Source organism: Thamnophis sirtalis, unplaced genomic scaffold (genome assembly GCF_051295495.1).
Source record: "Thamnophis sirtalis isolate CommonGarterSnake01/CBP01778 unplaced genomic scaffold, rThaSir2_p1.2 scaffold_2, whole genome shotgun sequence".
In the NCBI taxonomy this organism is placed as follows: Eukaryota; Metazoa; Chordata; class Lepidosauria; order Squamata; family Natricidae; genus Thamnophis; species Thamnophis sirtalis.
The window spans coordinates 10734922-10754731 of NW_028261382.1; the positions used below are offsets into that span (position 1 = coordinate 10734922).

Below are 19810 nucleotides of genomic sequence, written 5' to 3' on the forward strand. Positions count from 1 at the left end.
CGGTTTAATCGGGCGCGCTTTAGTCGAGCACGGTTTTGTCGTGCCATGCTTTTGAACTGCTAGGTTGGCAGAAGCTGGGACAAGTAATGGGAGCTCACTCCATTACGTGGCGCTGCCGACCTTTCTGATCAACAAGCTCAGCGTCTTAGCCACTGAGCCACCATATATTCTCCTGAATTACGTTACAGCTGGATGTCCCAAATCCCTTTCTTATTAGCACTATTCATCCTTCTTTGCTGTTCCTTTACCTTCCTAGTTCTTTCTTCATTTTTACTAGCTCTAATCTTTGCGGCTGCAAAATGGGGGGGAAAAAACCCCCGGCATTCTCACCCACAGTTGAATTTCATCCACCTCCTCTGTCTTTTGGGTGGTTGTTAAAATATCAAGCTTTGGTGGCCTTTGTGGTTTTTGGGGGGGGGGGGGGTTTGGAAGGAAATTATACATTGGGCATTATCTCTCTGCAGTTAAAACTGTTGCTCTTTGTTAGTTTTTCCTGCCAACTTGAAGGCTTTGGGTCTGGATTTCGTTGCGCTTCTTGCCGGGCAAACTGTGAAGTTTAACAACCAGAAGAGTGTGTGTGTCTGTGTGTGTGTGTGTGCGTGCGCACGAGTGTGCACGCCTTCCAATCATGTTATCTTTGGAGATTTTAAGAGCTCTGATTCATCCAACGGAGAATCTGTTCCAACTGCTTCTTGCAATCCAGAAGCCCTTAAACAGGATTTAAAGCACCGTTTCCTACTTATACAAGCGGAGATGTGGAGCGTGGCAAAACACAGGGCTTGCATTCAGCCAGCAGGGCTCCTCAACGTGGCCTTCCGAATTTGAATAATTCCTATTTAAAATGAAATGAAGTAATAAAATAGTAAAATAAAATAATGAAGCAGTAGCAGACTTATATACCGCTTCCCAGTGCTTTACAACTTTCTCAAAGCACTTTGCAGAGTCATCCTATGGTCCTCAATTATCTGGGTCCTCAAGGTGGCTCAGTGGCTAAGACACTGAACTGAGCTTGTCAATTAGAAGGTCAGCAGTTCGAATCCCTAGCTCCACATAACAGAGTGAGCTCCCATTACTTGTCCCAACGTCTACCAACCTAGCAGTTCGAAAAAATGTAAAAATGCAAGTAGAAAAATAGGGACCAACTTTGGTGGGAAAGTAACAGCGTTCCGTGCACCTTTGGGATTTAGTCATGCTGGTCACATGACCACGGAGACGTCTTCGGACAGTGCTGGCTCTCCGGCTTTGAAATGGAGATGAGCACCGCCCCCTAGAGTCGGGAACAACTAGTACATATGTGCAAGCGGAACCTTTACCTTTTCTGGGACCTCATAAAATAAAATAATAAAATTGAATTAAAAGGTCGTAAAATGGGGGCAAAACTCACTTAGATTAGATTAGATTAGATTAGGTTAGATAAACAGAGTTGGAAAGGACCTTGTAGGTCATCTAGTCCAACCCCCTGCCCAAGCAGGAGACCCTACACCATTTCTGACAAATGGAAGTCCAATTTCTTCTTGAAATCCTCCAGTGATGAAGTTCCCACCACTTCTGAAGGCAACTTCTGTTCCATTGATTGATTGTTCTCACTGTCAGAAAGTTCCTCCTTATTTCTAGGTTGAATCTCTCCTTGGTCAGTTTCCATCCATTATTATTCCTTGTCTGGCCTTTGGGTGCTTTGGAAAACAGGTTGACCCCCTCCTCTCTGTGGCAGCCCCTCAAATATTGGAAGGATGCTAACATGTCTCTCCTGGTCCTTCTCTTCACTAGACTAGCCATGCCCAGTTCCTGTAACCGTTCTTCAGATGTTTTAGTCTCCAGTCCTCTAATCATCCTGCTCTTCTCTACACTTTTTTAAGAGTCTCAACATCTTTTTTATAGTGTGGTGACCAAAACTGGATGCAGTATTCTAGGTGTGGTCTTACTGTCTTGCTTGGCAATGAATATTTTGGGGTTCCATTGTGGTTGAGAACTACCTGTGTTATAGTTTCTACCCCATCTGTTTTGGCTCTCTTTATTTTGGGGTGTCACTCTATTCTTCCTTCTTCAGGGCTGCCACCTTGGTCGTGCGTCTCACATTTCATTTTCTTCTTCTGTCACCTCCTCCTTTTCTAAGAAATGGGAAGTGCTGTTTCTTGGGAAAATAGGTAGCAATTTCATCGCCCCGCCTCCCTATTTTTCCCCCCCTTTCCTTTTCTGTCCCTTAAATTCAGGGAATGAACCTGATTCGGTACGGTCGCCAAAAGGACATAGAGCTGATTTTTCCCACCACAGAAAATATATTCTTTTTGTCACCAGTTTAGTGCAACCTCTTGTAACTCTGGCACCTCCAGGAGAAGCCGGCAAGTATCTTGTCAGAGGCTGGTATTTTAATCTGCCTTGATGACTAGTTTTGCCAGAGGAAGTTTTCTATTACATGTGTTAATGTGATGACAGCTGCTCTATTTTGGTGCGCATCACACCTTTCTGCAGTTGGTAGAGAGAGAAGCAGTGACTAAATGTTTTGGGCAGAAGGCAAAAGAGGCAATGGGATAAGCACAGCAAGAACACGTAACGCATACACGAGTTGGAAAGGATTCTTTAGGACAGTGGTCTCCAACCTTGGCAACTTTAAGACTTGTGGACTTCAACTCCCAGAGTTCCTCAGCCAGCTTTGCTGGGTGAGGAACTCTGGCAGTTGAAGTCCACAAGTCTTAAAGTTGCCAAGGTTGGAGACCACTGCTTTACGACATCATGTCCCACCTTTCTCCGTGCAGGAGTTAAAATTGAAAGTGTTCCCTCTAAATAGCTGTCCAGCCTTTGCTGGTTTCATACCTCGAATACATGGAAACATCATGGAAAGAATGTAATGGAAAGTCATTTCTTTGGATGATTAAATCAGGATCCAGGGTTCACTGGGACCAGAGGTTTAGTCTTTCGGGTTTTTGGACTTGTGCTGGAGCTCCTGAGGATGGACTCCAGCAAGAGTCCAAAAGCTCGGAAGACTAAAAATCTTTGGTTCTGGTGACCGATTGGGTCTTGCAACATTATTCTGGTACATGTATATTTCCTTTCATTCACGAGAATGAAATCAGCCCATTTACTCTAAAACTGCTCTTACAACAAGAGTTTTCCCTAACAAACCTAACCATCCAGAATCTGCTTTTCTGGAATTACTGGGGTGTTTGAGAAGAGGTCTTGACCTTCTTCTGTGGGGCTGCACTTCTAGCAAAATTCGTGTTCTGTCAACATAAACTTCTATTTATAGACTAACAAAGTTAGAAGGGACCTTGGAGGTCTCCTAGTCCAACCACCTGCTTAGGCAGGAAACCCTACACCACTTTAGACAAATGGATATCCAAAATCTTCTTTAAAACTTCCAATGCCAGAGCATTCACAACTTCTGGAGGCAAGTTTTTCCACTGATTAATTGTTCTAGCTGTCAGGAAATTTCTCCTTAGTTCTAAGTTGCTTCTCTCCTTGATTAGTTTCCACCCATTGTTTCTTGTCCTGTCCTCAGATGCTTTGGAGAATAGATTGACTCCCTCTTCTCTGTGGCATCCCTTGAGATATCAGAACACTCTTATCATGTCTCCCCTAGTCCTTCTTTTCATTAAACTAGACATACCCAGTTCCTGCAACTGTTCTTCATATGTTTTGGCTTTCACTCCCCTAATCAACTTTTTTGCTCTTCTCTGTACACTTTCTAGAGTCTCCACATCTTTTCTACCTCGTGGTGACCAAAACTGGATGCAGTATTCCAAGGGTGGCCTTACCAAGGCATTATAAAGTGGTATTAACGCTTTACGTGATCTTGATTCTATCTCTCTGTTTATGCAGCCTAGAACTGTGTTGCTTTTTTGGCAGCTGCTACACACGGCTGGCTCATATTTGAATGGTTGTCCACTAGGACTCCAAGATCCCTCTCACAGTTACTACTATTGAGCAAGGTACCCCCTATACTGTACCTGTGCATTTTGGTTTTCCTGCCTAAATGTAGAACCTTACTCTTTTCACCCTTGAATTTCATTTCGTTAGATAGCGCCCAATGTTCAAGCTTGTCCAAGATTCTTCTACATCTTAAGCCTATCTTTGTCCAAGGACTGGAAGCAGCACAGAATGCAAAAAAAATGGCTCACTTCCTTCCTCCCTGGATCTTTCAGTAGAACATTTCAAGCTCTCTTTTGCTGGATGAAAGATGTAAGCACTCCCGAACCGCCTATCGGTCTTCCTCCAATTCCGGTAACTTTTTAAATGAGAAAAGGTTAAAGAACTACAGTTTGGGGGTGCCTGATAAGGTGAAACTTCCATTAGAAATCAGTATGCGTTGGTGTTTTTCATCATCCTTCCTTTCATCCTTTACTTAACACCGAACTGCCCACCTGTAGTGTCAGCACTTTGATATAATATTCAGCATGGCGCTAGGAAAATCATATTGACATGGAAAGGATAGTGTTATTTCTTTAATGAATTTATAATAAATTACCAGTTGATTTTTTTTCCCAGGGGAACTCCACTTTCTTCGCGTGATTCCCTCCTTACTTATCACTTCAAGGGCAAGTGTGATGTTCAGGCAGAAGAAGGCTGCCCAGTAGCTGTTAGCATTATGATAATGTTGTGATTATGAACATTATGCATATAAAACATATATTCCATCTTTACACACCTAAATAAGCATATATCAATTCAGAAAGAATGAGAGAATAACAGAGTTGGAAGGGACTTTGGAGGCCCTCTAGTCCAACCCCCTGCTTAGGCAGGAAACCCTACACCACTTCAGACAAATGGATATCCAACATCTTCTTTAAAACTTCCAATGTCGGAGCATTCACAACTTCTGGAGGCAAGTTGTTCCACTGATTAATTGTTTTAACTGCCAGGAAATTTCTCCTTAGTTCCAAGTTGCTTCTCTCCTTGATTAGTTTCCACCCATTGCTTCTTGTCCTGCCCTCAGGTGATTTGGAGAATAGCTTGACTCCCTCTTCTTTGTGGCAGCCCCTGAGATATTGGAACATTGCTATCATGTCACCCCTAGTCCTTCTTTTAATTAAACGAGAGAAAGAGAGAGAGAGAGAGAGAGAGAGAGTGAGTTGTATATATAAATTCTGTTTCATATACTTCGTATATACACACACATACTATGTGTATATCCCTCTGTCTCATCATAATTCTAAAATGTCACAATAAAACATAACCCAGATTTACCAAAAATGTGTTATTTGGGAAAATCTTCCTCTTGCCGACCTATTAATAGAAAATGCCAGCAGCATGATATAACTCTGCTTCATTAAAAATGATTACACTGTTCTATATTTCAGGAAAGCTTGTGATTGAAAGCGGGGGGTGGGGTGGGTACACATTCTTAAAACAAAAAAATATATGTCTTTAAGACATTTTTTTTTGTGCAGAGCAACTGCGGTGGAACCTCAAGAGATTCAAAACTATGGCAAATCCTTACTTGCTGCTCTTTTGAAGCTTTTAACAGCACAATTCCTTAAAGGTTGCACTTGAAGATAATGGCATTTGGAATTTTAATAACGTTGAATTGTTTTATAAGGTGCCTTTTTAATTGAGAACCGAGATATGGAATTGCTTCTGAGATTCACTGGAGGAAGTGAAGGTTATTAAGACTTGGAGGGTAGTGTGTTTCACATGTAGCTCAGCCGAAATAGTTTCTTTACTTTTGGCTCCGTGTTGTAGTTAAATGTTATGTATGAATCATGTCATCGTGGCTAGTAGAACAGATCATGACTTTAAAATCCTAGTATAGTAAGTAATAGAGACTCAGTGGCTAAGATGCTGAGCTTGTCGATCAGAAAGGTCGGCAGTTCAGTGGTTTGAATCCCTAGCGCTGCGTAACGGAGTGAGCTCCCAGATTCTGCCAACCTAGCAGTTCGAAAGCATGTAAAAATACAAGTAGAAAAATAGCAGCCAACTTTGGTGGGAAGGTAACAGCATTCCATGTGCACATTCAGCATTTAGCCATGCAAGCCACATGATCATGGAGACGTCTTTGGATAGCGCTAGCTCTTTGGCTTTGAAACAGAGATGAGCACTGCCCCCTAGAGTCGAGAACGACTAGCACGTATGTGCAAATGGAACATTTACCTTTTATAGTAAGTAAAAACGCAGTTGCCATCATGAGTAGGCTTTCTTTCTTTTCCCCAACTAGCAAGAGGTTCAGTCTGAAAATCGTCATGCAATTTGAAAATTGTCGCCTGACCTACACAATTTAGTACCGACAACATTTCATTTTCTTAGTTCAATTTGTTAGTTAAATAACCCACTGCAAACTCTTGATGAAAAGGTTGCTAAAATCAGGATGTTTATGCTTTAATGCAATGAGGAAATGCAAGATAATAATACTGCCTTTTGAAGCATCACTGTTACCAATAGCAATAGCACTTATATACCACTTCACAGTGCCTCTTTCCCACCACAATCTGGGTCTTCAGTTCATCCACCTCAGAAGGAGGGGAGGCAGAATCAACTTTGAGTCAGTCAGGATCGAACTGCTGGCAGTCAGCAGAGGTAGCCTGCAATGCTGCCTTCTAACCCACTGCGCCGTCGCAGCTCTCGCTGTGATTTTTCTCTCCAAAGGGGTTAAATTTTGACATTGGTTTTCAGGACGCACATGCTTTCCTTTTAAACTTTGTCAGCATTAAAATAATATTTAAAAAAAAAAAAAAAGCCTGCAGACTGTATGGCCCTTCGCTCTCCTTGTTAAGCCAAGTCCCAAAGGCTGAAATGACCTCAAAGGCAACGTGGTTTTGGCCATATCACACCACATAAAGGAAGCAGTTGGCAATGAGCGCTGTTTTAAAAAGCTGCCGTCGTCCTTGGTTGGAGTATTGTGGCCACAAACATTTCAATGACAACATGTGGTTGGCTGCTGCCTCCCCAGGGCACAGCCTTAAGTTGATTACGGACTTCGAGAGAAACTTGGACAGGATACATCAGAAGTGACAGCAGCAAAACTGTAGTACGCCGGCTTCTGCAACCTCTCACGTCGTTTTCTTTTCCTCCCACAGCTGTTTCACGTTCTTCCTTTCTTTTTTATTTTTGCTTTCTACATCTAATGCATTTAACCTGTGCAAGCAGCTCTTTGCCAGCTCTTCTTTTGCCACGTAGTGATGAAGTCCAAAAGGCCAGCTGCTGAAGTCTCTGGAGAGTCTCAGTCATCCAGGTCATGGCTGCCCCAAAGATGCTTTTTCAAAAAGGCAATTTGGCTTTTTGTTTTTCCTTGAAGTATCTTCCGCTTCTCATCCAAGAAGCCCGTATTGAGCCAGAACGGAAGAATCTTCTCCGACGAGAAGCAAAATGTCTTCAGGGAAAAACGAAGGCCAGTTGCCTTTTTGGAAAAGCACCTTTGGGAGAAGGTGCTGAAAGTATTAAGACTGCAAGGGCTTCCTTCAGGTGGGAGCATGGATCATCATCATCACCATCATCCTCTTTTAACGACCCCATAATCCCTTGCGGAGTGGAATCTGGGCAACTGAATGGAGCTAAGTGTTTACTGGCCGGACGCTCGTCCTTTTGCCAATGTGGAGTTCTAGTCAGCAGATACATTCTCAGGGTGCCCAGAGAGAGAAATATCTGCCTCTACCTAGCATCGAACTCACAGCCTCCTGATGGTGAGGCGAAAGCTAGGTGGGAGCCTGGATCGTGACCCGACAAAAGCGTGCTGACGAAACCGCGATGTCATCAACGGGCCGACAACAGCGCGTTGACAACAGCGCGCCGACAGAAGCGCGATTTAAGGTAAGGGTTAGGTTCAGGGTTAGGTTTAGTGTTAGGTTTAGTGTTAGGTTTAGGGCGTGCTTCTGTCGGCGCGCTATTGTCGGCGCACTTCTGCACTCATTCGCCGGCACGATTTAGAACTCGTGGTTTTGTCACCGCAGTTTCGTCGGGCGTGCTTTTGTCGAGCGCGCATTTGTCGGGGAACCGAGCCTGGATTCCACAGTGAAATTCCATTTATAAAGTTACTTCCAGACTTTCAGATTACAATCGATTTCCCAACCATTCCATTGTGGGTCTGAACATGAGCTCCAGCTGCGTGGCCAAATCATAGTTTGGCTATCAAAGATGCTGATTGTAGAGTCATATCTGTAGCTGACTGGAACAAGATGTCCTTGAGAGTCATTTTGCTCCACTGTCCTCTAACTAATCTTTCCTGCTTCCAAAAGGGAGGTGAAAAGGGGGAGAAAGAAGGGAAGGTGGCTGAGCTCAGCAGTGGGTATATTGCTATTGGTCATGATAGTGGTATTCCAGTTTTTGAGGGGCTGCTACAAAGAAGAGGGGCTCGACTTATTTTCCAAAGCACCCGAAGACAAATCAAGAAACAATGCATAGAAATTGATCAAGGAGACGTTACCTGGAATTAGCAATAGCACTTAGACTTATATGCCCTCTCTAAGCGGTTTACAGAGCCAGCATATTTCTCTCCCCCCCCCCCCCCCCCCCCAACAATCTAGGTCCTCATTTTACCCACCTCCGAAGGATGGAAGGAAGGCTGAGTCAACCTTGAGCCTGGAGAGATTTGAACTGCCAAATTGCAGGCAGGCAGCAGAAGCAGCCTGCAGTACTGCCCTCTAACCACTGCCCCACCATGGCTCGTGGATGAATTAAGGAGAAACTTCCTAACAGTGAGGACAAGAAGCTACGGGTGCTTCATCATTGGAGGTTTTTAAGAAGAGATTGGATAGCCAGTTGGCTGAAATGGCATAGAGCAGGGGTGTCAAACTCAATTTCATTGAGGGCCACATTAGGGTTGTGTTTGAACTCAAGGTAGGGGCATGGCCAGGCTGGGCATGGCCAGCCTGATGTCACTCCTGTCGGGGGCGCCTGTGGTGAGCCGAGTGCTTTTCCAGCAAAAATGCGGCCCTCCTGAGCTCCGTTTTCAATGGCAGAAGGTTGAAGGAGGCCATGGCAACCAACAACAGAGCTCAGAGCCCATTTTCACTGGCAGAAGCACTGCGGGCTGGTCCTTCGCTTTTCCAGATCAGCCCTGCGGGCCAGATCTAAGTATCCTACGGGCCTTGAGTTTGACACCCCTGGTACAGAGACTCCTGCTTTAGCAGGGGATTGGACTAGAAGACCTCTAAGGCCCCTTCCAGCCTTATTCTGAATTGAATTGAATTGCTCGACTTTTTACTGGCTCCCGTTCGCTTGTAGACTTCCCTCTGAAGTGGAGATACAAGTTGGATTAAACAGAGAGTAACAACAAGAGGAAAAGTACTATGATCAAGCACAGACAACAGGGAATTCTGTTGAGGAACAGAGTTGGCAGGTACACACTTGGTATTAAGATCTTGTGACATTTCGTCCCCCTGGTAGGTCTGATTCAGTTGCCCACCGGAGCAGATAACACTGTTTTTTTTTCCTATGATATGTGAATTGGGCAAACTCTGTCTTCCATAAACCATATGGGTTTTTTTTTCCTCCCCAAGGATTTGCATTTGACATTTACAATTCCTTAGATTAAAGAATATTTTTAATCTCACCTTCAGCCAGGAGGAGAAAAAAAATATCCATATTGCCTCACGATGTCTTTAAAATTGTGAAAGTGGGTTTTTTTTTTTGGGGGGGGGGGTTGTACTGGCCTGGCTGTGAGTCAGAAAACTGACTTTGTTTAATTTTGAGAACTATTCGGTAAGCAAGCCAGCGAAAGAGAAGAGCTATGTTTAGTAACGTCAAGGTTATTTGACTGTGGAATGTTGCACAGTATTACATTAAATTAAATTGAAAAGGACACCGCTTGGTTTGGTGCTTCAGAATATGGGCCAGAATCTCTAAAGCAAATTTATTATTTATTTTGATAATCCGATCCTGTCCAATTATTGACAGATTCTGCACTTGCAAGCAAATTCATTGATAGCTGTAGAAGTTAACTTTACAGTAGCATTTCCTTTTAATGACCTTATTCTTCTCGTGGGTTTGTTTTCCTTGTCTGCTTTCAGAGCAATTAGTTGATGGATGGGAATGAGTTGTTTGCTTATGTTTAAGCAGTTAAATGGGTCAGTTGATACCTAAACATCGAAATTGTCATATTCACCCTCAGTTTGATTTCATCTTGAACAAAATTGACACATACACCATAATGTGGTTTGTTTGATTCTGTCATCCCATGTGCAAACATTATGGTTTGCAAACCATGGATTATGGTGTAACGTGGTGAGTCAACCAGATGTTGATCTACTCTATGGCATGTCACAATAGAGTTGAACCAGTGTAAATCTTCGTGGGTCGGATACGGTACAGGTAGATCTCGCCTTGTGACCATAACTGAACCCAAAATTCTTGTTGCTGAGTGAGACAGTTGTTGAGTCAGTTTTGCCCCATTTTATGACCTTTCTTGCAACCGTTGTTAAGTTAGTCACACGGTGGTTAAGTGAATCTGGCTTCCCCATTGACTTTGCTTGTCAGAAGGCCGCAAAAGGCGATCACATGACCCCGGGACACTGCAACCGCCGCAAATAGGAACCAGTTGCCAAGCTTCCAATTTTTGATCACATGACCACAGGGATGATGCAGTGGTTGCAAGTGTGAAAAATGGCCATGAGCCATTTTTTTTCCAGTGCTGTTGTAACTTTACAAACGGTTGCAAGTCGAGGAATATCTGTATCCTGGAAATCGGAATATTGTGTTCCAGGGATGGGATATGCATTGTTTTATGATTAAAATTCAGGATACTTGAAGCAATTCTACCACTTATTTTTAATAAATAAATAACAAACCCGTGGCATTTCTTAAATCTGAAGTCCCAGCAGATGAGGAGACGGTTGGTTTCATTACTTCAAAGAGCCATGGTGGCGCAGTGGTTAGAATGCAGTATTGCAGGCTAATTCACTGCTTATTCCAGGAGTTCAATCCCGACAGGCTCAAGGTTGACTCGGCCTTCCATCCTGCCGAGGTGGGTAAAATGAGGATCCAGATTGTTGGGGGCAAAATGCTGACTATAAACCACTTAGAGAGGGCTGTGAAGCACCATAAAGTGGTATATAAATCTATGTACTATTTCTAAGTGGGAAGGAAGGAAGGAAGGAAGGAAGGAAGGAAGGAAGGAAGGAAGGAAGGAAGGAAGGAAGGGCTGTAGTGGTTAGAATGCAGTATTGCAGGCTAACTGTACCAACTACCAGCAGTTCGATTCTCACCGGCTTGAGGTTGTCTCGGCCTTCCATCCTTCCGAGGTGGATAAAATGAGGAAGCCAGATTGTTGGGGGCAAGAGGCTGACTCTGTAAACAGCTTAGAGATGGCTGTAAAGCACTGTGAAGCGGTATTTAAATCTAAGTGCTATTAATGTTACGTATAAGAGTCTTGGGTCATGAAACTCTTCTCAAAACAAAGATTATGTGTCCTATAAGAACATGATTACACCATGATCTGCTTAATATCTATATATTACACATAAAAATGCAGGAGACTTGCAGGTGTAATGTTCAAAAATGTCCATGTTAAATTCTACTTAACCAAACAGCTCAGTTCTCCGGAAGGCTGCTAATGAATTCTGTTAGCACTTGTAAATCTGCTGTGTCCCTCACCTCTCTCTCTTTGCTTCTCTCACATATCCATTATCCATCTATACAACTCAGATTAGTGTTTATTTGATTGCAGGTAGCACTGTGTGAAGGAGGGATGAAATGCTACCGATTTGGGCGAGCTGGTATTTCCGACGATCAGCTGTGACGCGCGATTTATATTATCTAGAAAACAGGATTTCCTGCTTTCCAGCTAATCTAAACCATGTGGCACAGCAGATCCCCCCCCCTCGCTGTTCTACTTACCTTTGCAGGTGCGCTCAGTAGCAGGCTGCGCCCACCCACCCGGACGTCGTCACGTCCGTTTTTGACGCTCTGCGCATGCGCGGAAGGTCCTGTAGATTTTGCCCCTGGTAAAACAACATCAATCATTGGGGCATTCCTCTCTAAAAGAGTTACAGTGGTTTTCATTACATTTTTATTTGAGTAAGTCAAATCATGGGTAGGACCGTCTGGATTTCACTGGTCTCTGTTCTTCTTATAGCCTCAGAGTGGATTTTATAATTTTTGTATCACTTGTGAACCTAGTGGAAGATGGAGGTTGACTTCCTCACTTTAGGTTTTTTTTTTTAAAAAAAACGAAGAGCAAAATGAGATATATTGTTTGGGGTTGCGGAGAAAAGCCGTCCTTCGCTTTCCAGAGTTCCTTCTTTGTCTTGGAGGAGATGCTGCCCGGCCTCTGTCTGCTTGTGGCTGAAACATGACACCTTCCTTGCAAAGCTCTTTGTTTAGTCAGCAAAAAATTTAGCCAGACACAATTTAGCTTCAGAGGAGCCTCCGATGGCAAGGAAGAGACGGAAACAAATTAGCCGGGCGTGAACACTGGACGATGCCCTGATGCTTCTTGCTGGAAGGACAAGAGGAAAGGAAAGATTCTGAACTGAATTGATAAAAGCAAAAGGTGTTTTTATAGCAAATCTACAAGTATTGTTAAAGCAGGATGTAAAGTGAGATTTGGACATGAAGTGTGAAACCTACTGGGTCAGGCTGGACAGCCTCCTAGAGCCCCTTTACTTCTATATTAAAGCCACATAGGCAGAGTTGCAGCTTGCAAAAGAAGGAGGAAGCCAGTGCCTAACCACAAGATGTTCTAAGCCGATGTCCCAATGTCAAAACCTATGTCAAAAAGTCCAAGGTTCAATTAAAGTTCGTTAATGACACGTACTCCATAACAAAAGGAGAAGTAAGACCCCCATCTCCTTATAAGGCTTTCTCCTCAAGGTAACCACTAAGAAATAAGTGTTTCCGTGTTACGCTGCCTTTGAGAATGTATAAGAACCCGTGCTTCGATAATGAAGGTTGTTCAGAACTTGCAATGCTAGCCATGGGCTAGCTTTCTGAACCTGGCTGCCAAATAAACTTTTCCTGTATCCTGAGAAGTCTAAACATTGTTAGCAGGGACACCCTATTGAACAGGACGGGAAGCTAAATCAATGCAACAATTACATCAAATCTTAAATGGAGGATCTTCTATCTTAATAGCAATCACACTAAGACTCATATACCGCTTCACAGTGCTTTTTACAGCCCTCTCTAAGCGGTTTACAGAGTCAGCATATTGTCCCCAACAATTTGGGTTATTTTCCCCACCTCGGAAGGATGGAAGGCCATCCTAGGGCCGAGTCAACCTTTGAGCCTAGGGAGATTCGAACTGCCAAATTGCTGGCAGCCAACAGAAGCAGCCTGCAGTGCTGCACTCTAACCACTGTGCCACCATAGCTCATTAAGCTAGTTTTAGTCAATCCAGTGATCTTCATTTATTTGGGGTTTCTTGTCAGCCCCTGCCATCCATTGCCAGTGTTTAGAGCTAATGGGAGCCCAAAACCTCTAAGAGAAAATAATGTATCAAAAATAAAAATTATTCCATGATATATCTACCTGAGAAAGATCCTTCTCTTGAGAAGCAAAAAAAGTGTGTGTGTGAGAGAGAGGGAGGGAGGGAGGGTGAGAGAGAGAGAGAGAGAGAGAGATACACTATTTCTAACCTTTCATTAAATACTTTGGCCACCTAATGAAAAGGAAGGATGAACTGGAGACGAGCTTAATGCTGGGAACGATTGAGGGCAAAAGAAGAAGGAGACGACAGAGAACGAGGTGGCTGGATGGAGTCACCAAAGCAGTAGGCATGAGCTTAAATGGACTCCAGAGGATGGTAGAGGACAGGAAGGCTGCCCATGGGGCCCCGATGGGTCGGGCACAACTTCACATCTAACAACAACAAGGGTCTTCTGAAAACTATTACCCAATTGCTATTCTTCTCTTGTTGGAAGGTATGGGAATATTTCCCAGTTGCAATATGTGACTGTGAAGGTTGGACCATAAGAAAGGCTGCGTGCCAAAGAATTGAGGCCTTTGAACTATGGTTTCTGGAGAAGACTCCTGCGAGTCCCTTGGACTGCAAGGTGATCAAACTGGTCAGTCCTAGAGAAGATCAACTAGCTTAACAACTGCAGTGATTCACTTAACAACTGCAGCACGAAAGGTCTTAAAATGGGGGCAAAGCTCACTTGCAGATGATACCACTCTAATGGCAGAAAGTGAAGAGGAACTAAAGAGCCTCTTGGTGCGGGTGAAGGAGGAGAGTGCAAAAGTTGGCTTGAAATTCAACATTAAGAAAACTAAGATCGTGGCATCCGGCCCTCTCAATTCCTGGCAAATAGATGGGGAAGAAATGGAGGTAGTGACAGATTTTACTTTCCTGGGCTCCAAGATCAACGCAGATGGGGACTGCAGGCAAGAAATTAAAAGACGTTGCTTTTAAGCAAGGTTATGGCAAATACTAAAAAGCAGAGACATCACCCTGCCAAGAAAAGTGTGCCTAGTCAAGGCTGTGGTTTTCCCAGTTGCAATGGATGGCTGTGGAAGTTGGACCATAAGAAAGGCTGAGCACCAAAGAATGGAGGCCTTTGAACTCTGGTGCTGGAGAAGACTCCTGCGAGTCCCTTGGACTGCAAGGTGATCCAACTGGTCAGTCCTAGAGAAGATCAATCCTGACTGCTCTTTAGAAGGCCAGATCCTGAAGATTGAACTCAAATACTTTGGCCACCTAATGAGAAGGAAGGACTCCCTGGAGAAGAGCCTAATGCTGGGAAAGATTGAGGGCAAAAGAGGATGACAGAGAAGGAGGTGGCTGGATGGAATCACCCAAGCAGTAGGCGTGAGCTTAGATGGACTCCAGAGGATGGTAGAGGACAGGAGGGCCTAGAAGAATGGAGTCGCGATGGGTCAGACACGACTTCACAACTAACAACAACAAACCTTTCATTCTTTGATACATGTTTTGCCTTGTATCTAAACTTCAAGTCTGCGTCTCTGTTTTTTAAATTTAAGTGTGGCACTTGCTGGTTTCCTGTGTTTTATAAATAGCAATTAGAAGCTTCGGATATGTGTGATAAATTTGTTTTAGCTATAATGGGAGATAAACAAGCCAAGGCATAATACCAGGAATGCTCTTAAAATACCCTGCTTTTTGGCAAGCGAATCCACATTTTATATTGAGACTTGAGTTGTGTATATATTTAATTTTACGCCATCTTTTGATCATCTCCATCCACCTACTTGGTTTTTCTTTGGCCAAGCAAGATTAGGCCAACTTTCACATCAAGTACACTAGAATAGGATAGAATAACAGAGTTGGAAGGGACCTTGGAGGTCATCTAGTCCAACCCCCAGCTTAGGCAGCAAACCCTACACCACTTCAGACAAACGGTTATCCAACATCTTCTGGTGTTGGATAACCATTGATGTAGGCTTTGTTCTCCTGTCCCATCGTTGTTCCTTTTCAACTGATGTACCTTGTTATTCTCAGGCTGTGAATATAATACCAAACACTGGCATGTTCTCATCTTAATAGGCATACAAGGAGTGCCAATGTTACTCAACGACTGATACTATAGTGCCGTGATGACGAAACTATGGCATGCTTGCCAGATGTGGCACGCAGAGCCCTCTCTGTGGGCACGTGCGCCATCACCAGATGCTCTTCTGGTTTCCGCTGGTCTTTGCAGACGCCAGAGCATTGGAAAACGGCAAAAATCCTGGCAATTTTCAGGGCTGTTTCCAGGCCATTTTTAGGCTGGTTTTGGGGTCATTTTCAGGCCAGTTTTTTGGATATTTATGGACGTTTTCTTTGGCCCCCAAAACATGTTTTTTTTTTGGCCAGAACATTTTTTTTGGCCCAAAAAACGGCCTACAAACAGCCCGAAAAATGGCCTGAAAACGGCCGAAAAATGGCCTGAATGCGCCCTCCCCCCAAAACACCCCCAAAACAGGCATGCACATACCAGCCAGATGGTCTTCAGGTTTCTGGCACTCCGGTGAGCACGCATTTGGGCACAAGGTTTGCCATCACTGATATAGTGGATTTGAGCACACCTATGAAACTTTACTAGAGCCTCCTCTCATAGACATATTGCTGTATAATACTGGGAGCCCCGGAGTCAAAATTCCCATTTCACTAGTTCTGAGGCCCAGCCTGGATAGTTGCAGACTGTGATTCCCCTCTCCCCCATAAATATTTTACAACTTTTCTTAAAGTGTTCCTATCAAAATGACTTTCCTTCTTGGGGTTTCAGGAAATACATTTCCTTCCTTTTTTCTTCCTTTTTGTATTCATAAGGACTTTCCTTGCCAGCCTGCAGAAGACATTAGTTATCTGTTTGAAAGCTCACACAGACTCCCCTTGATTTAAGAAGGCTCCCTGTCACAGAATTTGGTAATCAGGATTAGTTTCCATTCCCGGGTTCCTTCGGAGGGAATGTTACAGACAGGACCTCTAAGAATATCAGTAAATTTATGAGGCGTGTTGTGGGCCTCTCCTTTTTTAGGACTCAAAAGAACTCATTCACTTGAGGCTTAAAATTGAATTGAAGATATGTGAAGGGGTTTCTGCATTTATTAACAAATCAATAAAATATCTCTCTCCGGACCACGCTGGCTTTATAATTGTTCCGTGTAGGGGACTTGTGAAGGTAAGCGCAGGCATTCCTCGTCTGACCACAAAGGATTTGGTTTGCATTTTAATGTAATTAACATTTCCAATCCATTATGCAAAGTGGAATGCAGTTACGTTTTAATACTTGCATTTCCCGGGACTATGCAACAGGGTTTGAAATACATTGAAAAAATAGAAATAGTGGGATGTGTAAAAAGTGTGTGTGTTTAGTGGAACACCTGCATTGTCTATTCGAGAAAATACACATGTTGTCAGAATTTTATACAAGAGTATATATACTGTTACTGAGGGGACTCAGTGGCTAAGACGCTGAGCTTGTCGATCAGAAAGATCAGCAGTTCGGCGGTTCGAATCCCTAGCACCGTGTAACGGAATGAGCTCCCGTTACTTTTCCCAGCTTCTGCCAACCAAGCAGTTCAAAAGCATGTAAAAATGGAAGTAGAAAAATAGGAACCACCTTTGTTGGGAAGGTAACAGCATTCTGTGCGCCTTTGATATTGAGTCATACCGGTCACATGACCATGGAGACGCCTTCGGACAGCGCTGGCTTTGAAACGGAGATGAGCACTGCCTCCTAGAGTCAGGAACGACTAGCACATATGTGTGAGGGGAACCTTTACCTATGTTATTTTTTAAATAGTGCACACAGAAATGCACAGTAAATTGTTTTTAAAAAACCAATTCTCCATATAAAGCAGACACGTGAAATAAAGCTAAGTAAAATGAGAAACGGGTTAAAAACTAAACATATTCATCTCTTCCGTTTGAGGATTAGTGCAATTAAATATTATTATTATTATTATTTTTAAAAAGGCTCCTGCTGTAGCCAGAATAAGACAACAGAAATTGTTTTTGTTGCAAAAGACTCATGTCAATAAACTTTGGTTTGGAGCCCTAGCCATTATAATTAGACAGCATGACACACAAGTCTTATTAATATCATCCCGTAATGACAAGCATGTTTGAGCTGTTCCCATTGTTCTCTTTCATGCCATCTGTTCCTACACCCACAGTAGTGAAGGCTTTTTAATCTGAAAATTGAAAAGAAAGAAAAAAGGTAATTTACTGGCTCTTTACGCTGTTGCTGGTGGCCTGGAAGTACGAGCTCTTTTCTAATTTCCACTCTGGTTAATTTTTACAGCATTTTAAATAGCTTTATTAAACTTAAAATGCCATTCTTGTAGGAGGTGCTGGGTACCATCCAATTATTACTGGTATTTCAGACTTGATACTTGGGTGTCAATGCAGGATAATCACTGTTATAAGCTCATTCGAAAGAAAAAAAATGTACACGCCAGGACACTGTTTACAAAAGGAATCCCTAGGCTTTGAAAATAATAAGTTCAGGTCTTAGGAAATTCAACTTTAATTATCTGACTGCTTGTTTTGCAAGTCAAAATATAAGGATAGCTGAAAAATTCAGCCATTGCGTTCTCACTTGGCATTATCCTAAAATGTAATGTTTCTACGGCTTGTTCCATTTCATTATAAATTGCCCTGAGAGCAAATATTTTCAGTACATCTCAAATATGAAGGATATGGCTACAGTAGTGAAAACTGAAGCCGTCGTATTTGCATCTTCGGTCTAAGGCTCCTGAATATATGTCTTTCTACCATCAGAAAGTCAGCCCAGATGATGAGGGACAGACAAATGCTAAAAAGTGAACTCTCGCAATTGCAAAAATTAACGCCCTTAAATTCATCACAGTGCCTCGGTTTTTCCCAGCATGACTTTCCCCATTGGGTTGAATGATAGCCATATGGAGCAGTGTCTATCATTAGGTAAAGGTTCCCCCATCCATATGTGCTAGTTGTTCCCAAATCTAGGGGGCAGTGGTCATCTCCGTTTCTAAGCCGAAGAGCCAGCGCTGTCCAAAGACATCTCCGTGGTCATTGGCCGGCATGACTAAACGCCAAAGGCGCATGGAACGCTGTTGCCTCCGCACCACAGGTGGTCCCTATTTTTCTACTTGCATTTTTATGTGCTTTCGAACTGCTGGGTTGGCAGAAGCTGGGACAAGTAACGGGAGCTCACTCCGTTACGCGGCGCTAGGGATTCGAACCACTGAATTGCCGACTTTCTCTTAGCCACTGAGCCACCCTTTATCGTTAGAGATACATAAATAAATCACAGTAGCATCAGCTCACGAGAGATCAATCATCTTTTTGTAATAGTGATAGCAATAGCACTTAGATTTATACTCCGCTCACAGTGCTTTACAGCCCTCTCTAAGCGGTTTATAGAGTCAGCCTCTGGCTCCCAACAATTTCAATGTTTTTTCAAGTTCAAATGTGCCCTGTCTTGATTTTTTAATGTTTTTCCATCGTCTTTAGTGAGAGAACTCCTGTTGATGCAATGCGTGTTTTTCTTTTTTCTTGAAAATTTTAGAAAAAAAAAACCTTTTACAAATGTTTACCTTTTCCCCCCCCCCGCCCTCCCCACCTGAACCCCCCCAACCTCCCCCCCCCCCGACTTCCCAGAACAAATACAGGGTATAAATCTTTAACAAAGATGTTCTAAAATAAACTTAAAGAAAGTTAGTATCATCTTTCATTTGAGCTTTAACTCTTCTTTTGTTAGGGTAACTCTAAACAGATTATATCATTCCTTGTTTCTTCAGTTATAAACTATCTGGAATTTCTTAGTCCCATATTTATTTTGAGTATAGTCAATCCATATAGCAATAGCAATAGCAGTTAGACTTATATACCGCTTCATAGGGCTTTCAGCCCCCTCTAAGAGATTTACAGAATCAGCATATCGCCCCTACAGTCTGGTTCCTCATTTCACCCACCTCGGAAGGATGGAAGGCTGAGTCAACCCTGAGCCGGTGAGATTTGAACCGCCGAACTGCAGCTAACAGTCAGCTGAAGTGGCCTGCAGTACTGCACCCTAACCACTGCGCCACCTCGGCTCATCTTCTCCACTCCAGTTTATATCTCTCATTTGAGTGATCCTTGAGATATGCTGATATTTTAGCCATCTCTGCTAGGTTTGTTACTTTTAATGTCCATTCTTGAATAGTAGGCAAATCTTCCTTCTTCCAGTATTGCACCACCAACAGTCTTGCTGCCGTTATTAAATACAAAATCAAGTTAGTCTCTATAACGATACAATCAGTAACAATGCGTGTTTTTCGATGCCTTTCAGGAATAGGTGGCTTGCAAGAGTTCGTTTTGAAATCGGCAACCTTATCTTCCACTCCGTCTTGTCCCCCATTTAATCCACTCAACTTCGAAGCAACGCCGATCGTACGAGTGGCCGTGGAGCCGAAGCACCCAAGTAAGAATGTTCTCTGTCTTATGAAAGACTGTACAGGCAGTCCTCGAGTTACGGCCACA

General features: G+C 43.2%; 1 protein-coding gene across 1 annotated transcript in view; it reads left to right on the plus strand.

Moving 5' to 3' along the window:
* EFL1 (elongation factor like GTPase 1) overlaps nt 1-19810 on the plus strand; it is a 75012-nt gene that overhangs the window by 34545 nt on the left and 20657 nt on the right. Inside the window, exon 16 of the mRNA XM_087704268.1 lies at nt 19620-19751. Coding sequence (XP_087560394.1) covers nt 19620-19751 — 132 coding nt within the window. The remainder of the gene's footprint in view (nt 1-19619; nt 19752-19810) is intronic.